We start from the raw sequence: 8,021 nt of genomic DNA on the forward strand, positions 1-8,021 counted from the left end.
GGATTTTGGTCCCGTCCCGCCCGCCATATTTTTACAGATCTTCCCGATACCGCATATCCCGGCCAATTTTAAATCAGTACCGTGGGTCCCGCGGGTCCCGCTATCCCGCGCCCATCTCTAGTCTGGAGTGTCTGTGGTTTTGTCGTTGCCCTTGTCTTTGTTTCTGTCCTTGTATCTGTATTTCCATTACGCACTCCACAGTAGCGTTAAAAGTTCAATGCAGCCGACTCCTGTCTATTCACTCATACGCATACGCAAAAATTAAGTTTTATTTTCTGAGTAAAAACTAAAACTCAAGAAATAACGATAATTTTCTGAGCAAAACAATAAAACTTAAAACGTAACGATTATTTTCCGGGCAAAAAAAAGTAAAACTCAAAAAATAATCATTATGTTTTGAGCAAACAAACAAAACTCAGTTAATAACGATTAAAAAGTGATTTTTATAATAAAAGTTATAATCGTTACGGTCCCTGTGTATTACTGTATGTACATACTATAAATCTGTGCTCGTGTTGTTTCAATAACAAATAAAAAATTAAAAAAACATAATAATTTTAAACAAGAACTCGTGCAGTATTACCAAAACTATGCAATGATAGAATAAATAGTTTATTTAGAATTCAATTTATTTTTTAATTTCTTTAAAAAATCTCGTGCTTGTTTGTCACCCTGCCGATATTCCAATGCACGAATGGTTTCTGATTCTAGAAATAAAAAGATTTTATGGAAAGTATTATATTATTTTAGTTAAGAATATTCGCTGTAGCCAAACCTGCGTATTGTGCCCGAGATAGTTCGATGTGAATTTGTTCATTTTCTTTTGCCATGAGGTCCGCAAAGGTTATGTAGCACTCAGCGATGTATTGACTAGTCATGCCAAATAGGTCTTTGTCTTTTACACTAAACAAAATCAGACTATTGAGCTTTGAAAGCTGTTCCTCTGTTAAATTGCTGGAAATAGAAAATTTTACGATAATATATTTAACGCATCCTTGTATATGGACAATATATGTATATATCGGTTACCTTAATTTACAAAGGCCCTAACCAACAAAGTTTTTATTTTCCAGGAGAAGCAAAAACATTATAGAAAGAGTGGAAAAACAGGTAGAGATTTTTAAATAGTGGCGTGCAACTCCGTTGTGTTTGGTAGTAGCACTTTTTATCGAAGGTGTATTTTAATACTTCCTACTGAAATCTGTGAAAAACGCAGTTTCAAAAAAGTGTTGGCAAGAGCCTTTGCGAATTAAGGTAATGATATGTACACACATTTATATATATATATATATATTTATATATGTATATTAGGCTGGGGCGATTTTGCATAGGGGAAAATAAAAGGCATTTGACGGTATTGTAATAGTAATCTTATGCCGTCTTAGGTCTAAGCCAATAGTTATTGGCCACGAAAGATTAATTTAAAACTTATCTTTAGCCCGCGCAATTAATACAAAGTGTATGAATTTCGAAAATTAAACTTGGGCTCTAACTATACAATGCGCTTATTGTTATAAACAGGACGATATATCAAATTAAAGGTTATTAAATTTAGTATCTAACGTTCACATATAATTTTTCAATAAGACTACAAGTTTTTAAGATATCAAGATAAATCTTACAAAAACGATAATTTTCCCTTATGAATTTTGAATTCTTCATTACTTCAGCAACAAGTTAAGGAAGGATTTTTTTTTTAGAAAAAACTAGAGATCTACGTAAGTTTTTCGATATAACTTTAGTAAATATTACTCAATCGGTACGTAATAATTACCAAATAGAAGGCGAGACTTATTGTTACTGACTTGCATACACAAAATTTTTCCCGGTGATGGAAAATAATGGACTTTCTATTAGATCCACCGAAATTGTTCCTAAATTTGAAAAAAAATCGCAAACTATAGCTAATAGCGTTTTCTTTTCTCGAAAAAATTCTGCACTTATTCTGCCTTGTGTTAGCGCTGTCACATTTTCATGTTCTTTTCTCAGCCCTATTTACAAGGCCTCGTGTTCTTTTCTCAGCAGGTTGCGCTCTGATCCGGCGAAAGTGCTGCCTCTTCTGCCCTAAAATAAACGTGAGGGTGAGAGTTGAATAGTAGATTTTTAATTTAATCTTGTAAAAATTCAATTATTTTCCCTATCAGAATTAAGTGTTTTGCTTTAAAATTGTTAAAGACTTACAGGCCAAGTGAATAATTCAGCTTTGTTAAGTTCTATAAATAAATTGTGATGGAGTAGTACATTTTCTGTTTCATTCTCATATAAAGAATGCAACATTTTCTCAGGTTTCAGGGCAACGCAAAGCAAGAGTTCACATATAAAAGGGCAGACCCTTTTTTGAGAAAAGAAAACGCTATACGTAATATTAAAAAAAAGATTAGAATGTTTGGAACCAGAGACCTAAATCCACGGTGACAGGTAATAAGGTCAATTGACATTATTACCTTTTCAAAAGCGAAATAAAGTCAACAAAAATTTGGAAATAAAGTCATTGACGCTATTTCCTCATTCAAATGGAAATAGCGTCAACAATGCTTAAAGTATGTCGATTCATAGAAAAAAATGTTGTTCTTACAATAAACATTGCCCCGTAAGTGTTGTTTTTTAATAAAAGAAAAAGGCTTTTGCCAAATCCTCAGTGTTGTGATATTAATTCACACACAATCATGAACTACCACCAATTGATTCTATTAAACAAAAATTTAAATTACGAATATGTAAAAACACGATGCGAAAAACTAAACACCTGCGCACAGCTGGAATATGAGAAATATTTGAAGAAAGAGTGGAGAAATGATCCATAACTTGCAAAACATTTTTCGTTTCTACAAAAATAAAGCGAACACTATTAAATTGAAGAAACAGTACATGTCCAAAAACCCCGGAGGAGCACTGAAAGAATTCTGTGTTTTAAATTAGCATATTTTGAACGAATTCGGAATGTCTAAGGTGGAAAAGAACCCAACTTTTCTATAAGGAAACAATAATAAAAAAAGAATTTTCTTATTTTCTTACACTGAATTTATGCCTCCGCCAGCAGTCATTTAAAAGCAGCTAAGGAGATCATATAAGTTAATTGATTGGTTTTCACACACTTTTGAAACACAAATTATATGCTTTTTTACTGCAGACAAGTTGTTGCCTCAAAACACAGCAGAAATCTTCCAATCAGGGCTGCCAACTCTCCTTAGTTATGAGGTGCCAAATTGAGGATAAAAAAAGTCCCAAAATGTGCCAAATAGAAAAATAAAAGTGCCAAAAAAGGTGTAATTCCTTTTAATCATTCACATTTAGCAATAAAATAAAGCCACATTTTCAAAACAAAAGTGCAATGATAAAATAAGATAAACCAGTTGAAAAGCCTTTATAAATAAGAAAATTTTAGTTGAGAAAAAGAAGTGCACGCTAAGGATTTCACAAAAATGTATTGAAATGTTATTTTTTTTACAAAAGTGCCATTTTGGCATTTTGTGCCAAATTTAAAAATTAAGTGCCATTTGAAGTAAAATAGGAACAAATTGCACGGTTTGAGCCAAGTTGGCATCCCTGCTTCCAATAACTTACAAATATAAAAATGTGAAATATCGAGGGCTTGAATTCATTAATACCCTCTATCTGCAATTTGCACAAAAACTATTTTGTGATTTTAGAAACCATCTGGGACTTATTACCTGTCGTTATATAAGGTAACATTAATATCACTGATGACAGTTAAAGCTTAGGTGGATTTTTATATCAGAATCTCATCTTTGTGAAAATTGTGCAGATAGGGGGTATTATTGAATATAAACCCTCGATGTTTAAAATATATAAAAATTTTATTTCAACGTATACAAAAAATAAATCTACCTGCGTTACAGCACGTCGGGAGACGGGGAAGGGGGGGGGCGGGGGGCCGCGGCGTTGCGTGACGTGGTGTGCGCGCCGGTCGCGCTGGGTACGCGGGCCGCCGCGAAGCTAAGCAAATTTATTGTTTGAAAGAGAAATAATGTCAATTGATTTTATTTCGTTTTTAAAAAGGTAATAATGTCAATTGACTTTATTTCGCACCAGGGTGGGAAATAAAGTCAATTGACCTTATTTCCATTGATCTTATTACCTGTCACCAAATCCACGCCAGCAATATTAATGATGTTCTTTACATCTTTTGACTAGGGATGTTGCGGATGTGGAATTTTAGACATCCGCGGATGCGAATGCGAATGCGAATGCGGATGTCAAGTATTTAAAAAAAAACAATTAGAATCTAGCATAATGGCGAGATTGTTGTTTAAACAGCGCTTACAAGCCATATGTATGTCATGTTGTTTCAGAACCTGTAACTTTAACCTAGCATCACTGGATGCAAGTGGTCGGAAAATTTGCGTTTGTGTGCTTAACAGCCAAAATAAATAAAAATATTAAACTAAATTTAATAAAAAGGTGTCAAAAAGTTGAAAGAGACTAACAAGAGAATATGATTTCTGATAAGATTAACCCAGACATATAGAGTGGGTAGTAACTCATACCAATATGGCCAGCGGCGGACATGAGACCTGTGGAAAATGCAAGAAAAAATTTACAAATGATGAATGTATTGGATGTGAAGGGGTATGCCAAAAGTGGTTCCCCTCGAATTGTGTGAGGATAACAGCTCCGGAGCTGCGGTTGATATCCAAGAATGGGAACCTGAAGTGGATGTGCGACGAATGCAATGGCCAGTATGTCCATATGGTAGATACTTCCGTCAAGAAAATTATGCGTGAAATGATGGAAAGTATGAAAATAGCTCTGGAAAAAATGGTGTCAAGCAAATTAACGGAGTTAATGAAGAAAATCGGAAATATTCGGACCAACAACAAGGAGAATGTGGCAACTTAAGCGAATAAGGTTAAAGAGGGCAAGGAAGAAGTTATCATTGTACACCCAAAAAAGCAGAGTCAGACAAGTGAGACAACTAAGAGGGAATGCAAAGAGAAATTGAATCCAACGGAGATGAAAGTATGAATTGAAAACGTCAGAAAAATAAGACATGGTGGCATTGCAATAACATGCAAGACCAACGAAGAAATCCAGAAGATAAATACTGAAGTGATAAAGAAGATGGAGAAAGAATACGAAGCTAAAATTCCTGAACTGAAAGGACCAAAGATAAGAATATACGATGTTGAAGATGAAATGGAAGATGGTGAATTGTTAAATGCATTAAAAAATCAAAACTCAGAAATAGTCAGGGCGGATTCTAAAATTGAGGTTAAAATCAACAAGAAAAGTAGGAATACGTATATGGTAGTACTGGAAACTGATCCGCGGACGTTCCGAAGAATGATTGAAGAAGGAAGCCTGAAAATCAAATGGCAGAGGTGTAGAGTACATGAGTATTTGGCATTATCGCGATGCATGAAATGTTATTCGTATGACCATTGGAGCGAAGCGTGTAAAGGTGGAAAAATATGTGTAAAATGTGGAGGGAGTCATCTGGCAAAGGCCAGTAAAGCGGCAGCAATACAATGCATGAATTGTGTGAAGGCAAACGGTAAGCTACAATTAAATTTAGATTGTAGCCACAGTGTACTCAGTAGCGAGTGTCCTGTTTATCAAAGAAGAATGAGCATGAAAAGAAGAACAATTATGTATGAAAGCACATAGCAATAAAACAAAGGTAAATGAATCTAATAGGCGTCTAAAAGTTTTAAATGTTAATGGTCTGATTGCTAAAACAGAAATGATTTCTGTATTTCTACATAAAATTCGAGCAATCGTGGTAATAATTGTTGAATCACATGTAACTGATGTTGATGAAGATGCATTAGCAGGAATTAAGGGATATTCTAGTATTAGATGTGATTCAGATTCTGTACATACCGGAGGAATCGTAATATATGTTAATGAAGAATATTCGTATGAAGTAGTGAAAAACGAAAGAGTGGAGGATACTGGCCATTAAAATATTTCTTAATGCCGACGAAATAGGTAAATTTGCAGGCGTTTATAAATCCCCAAGTAGTAGTAAAGGTGAATTTATTGATTATTTTACACTTATTAAAGAAGAGCTGTTAGAGAGTAGTCAAAAAGATTGTATTAATGGAGGAGATTTCAATATTGACTGGTTGAAAGAGCACGATTATTATACTAGAAGGTTAAAATCATGTGTTACGGGAATAGGTATGAAACAAATTGTGCCAAATGCTACTAGGGTTATCAAGGACAGTAAAACTCTAATGGACTTGATGATAACCGATAATATAAACATGGAATGTACAGTACTACACACACCAAGGATATCGGTTCATTATATAATTGATATTGCGATTGGAGGGTTACTCACATGTTCTACAGGTGGGCGACAAAAGTTTCTTATGAAGGGAAAGATTGATTACGAAGTGGTATCTAAAGTAGTACAGAATAAATTAAGAAATAAAAATAGTTTAAACATGGATTGTGGGACAAAATATCACTTTTTAAAACAAATATTGAGTGAGAGTATAGGAAGGCAGGAGACCGGATATGTGGGTACGAAGTAAACCGTGTCCGTGGTTTTCGGCAGAAATTAAACAACAACGCATGTTGGAGCGGGATGTAGCTTATAATAGGTTTCTCCTGTTAAAAGGAACAGGCTACTGGTATTTGGAGGCATGGGAGCTATATAAACAAAGTAGAAATAAGTTTATTAATATTTGGAGCAATGCAAAGAAGAAATATCATGAAGATAGTTTTGAACGACTGAAGAAAGAGCCAAAGAAACTTTGGAAACATCTGAAAACTCTATATAGAGCCGAACCTAAGCAAATGAAGAGTGTTATAATTGGAAATCAACATGTGTTTAATGCAGATGAAATAGCAAATGGACTAAATCAGTTTTTTGTTGGTAGCGTAGAGGAAATTGTCGAAACTATATCCAATGGAAATAGCTACGAAATGGAATTGAGAAATGAAAACATTTCCCTCAGTGAGTTTCAAGATGTAGATAAAGGAACTGTTGAAAAAATTGTCAAAAATCTAAAAAATACGAATGGCCCCGATGGCATAAGTTGTGAAATGATTAAAAAATTGTGGACAGTGGTGGGTGATGAAGTAACAGATATTGTTCAACAGTCACTTGCACAAAAAATGATGCCGAAATCACTAAAAATATCAGTAATTGTGCCTATTGCCAAAATTAAGGGAAGTGTTCATTGTAATGACCTCAGGGCCCAGTAATAGAAAAAGTGATCGAGACCTTAGTACACAAAACATTATTAAAGTGCATATCAGAAAATAGATTGCTGACAAAATACCAATCAGGCTTTAGACTATGTTCAAACAGGGGCCTAATTGGCAATTAAGAACCTTTTCACCAATTTAAGCATTAATTGTTACCCAATTTATCATACACAAATTCAATTTATAAATTGGCAGTTAATTTGTGTCAGATTCTCTATGCAACCCTGCTAGGTATGTTTAATTTCGACTTGGAGGTATGTTATTGAACAAAGAGAAATCAGCTGTTTGTTTCTGTCCCTATTTTACAGCTGATATTCCATCAGGGATGGAAAATTTAATTATAAAATTATACCTAATTTACGGAAAGCTTTATCTAAAAGTGGATAGATGTACCCAAAAAGTAAATATGTAGTTCTATATAAAGAAGAGAGGATGATAAAAATTCCCATCGATACCACATCAACTTCTGTACTCACATTAAACAAATTTTGGCTATGAAAAGAATCTCTTCGAGCAGCGCGAGACAAAACTATGTTGTAGAAAAGGTGAATTAATTTAAAAATAAATATTTTCCGTCTATCTGGCGAAATCAACTACAGGTGCATTTCTTTGACCGCCTTTTTGTATCATTTGTATGCCCTTTCACAAAGGAGGGAAGGTATTGGACCAATTGCCCGCAACAGAAAATGCAAATGTTTGTACCGAATGCACTTTCAAACTAAATAAAGGTACGATTGTACCAACTTTTCCATCACTGTAGGTAATCCAGCAGCTGATTTCGTGTCGCTAATTGCGCAGATAACATTCCGCAATTTAAAGCTTAATTGTCGCAGCTAATT

The 8,021-nt window shown here is 34.3% G+C and overlaps 1 protein-coding gene across 1 annotated transcript; it reads right to left on the minus strand.

Annotated features, from left to right (window-relative positions):
- Window positions 1-537: 537 nt before the first annotated feature.
- LOC118748725 (protein unc-13 homolog 4B-like) lies at window positions 538-975 on the minus strand. Its single transcript, XM_036483380.1, has 2 exons — window positions 776-975; window positions 538-707 (listed from the first exon to the last, which is right to left on the minus strand). Exons 1-2 carry the CDS (start codon window positions 876-878, stop codon window positions 613-615), a joined length of 198 nt encoding a protein of 65 aa, XP_036339273.1. The 5' UTR covers window positions 879-975; the 3' UTR covers window positions 538-612.
- Between the last annotated feature and the right edge of the window lie 7,046 nt (window positions 976-8,021).

Source organism: Rhagoletis pomonella, unplaced genomic scaffold (assembly GCF_013731165.1).
Source record: "Rhagoletis pomonella isolate Grant_MI unplaced genomic scaffold, Rhpom_1.0 Rhpom_scaffold_00001, whole genome shotgun sequence".
Lineage (NCBI taxonomy): Eukaryota > Metazoa > Arthropoda > Insecta > Diptera > Tephritidae > Rhagoletis > Rhagoletis pomonella.

Coding starts and splice junctions, on each gene's coding strand:
- LOC118748725 (XM_036483380.1), bottom strand. CDS start 878: ATGACTAGTCAATACATCGCTGAGTGCTACATAACCTTTGCGGACCTC. Junction 708..775: donor ATCTCGGGCACAATACGCAG/GTTTGGCTACAG, acceptor TTTTATTTCTAG/AATCAGAAACCATTCGTGCA.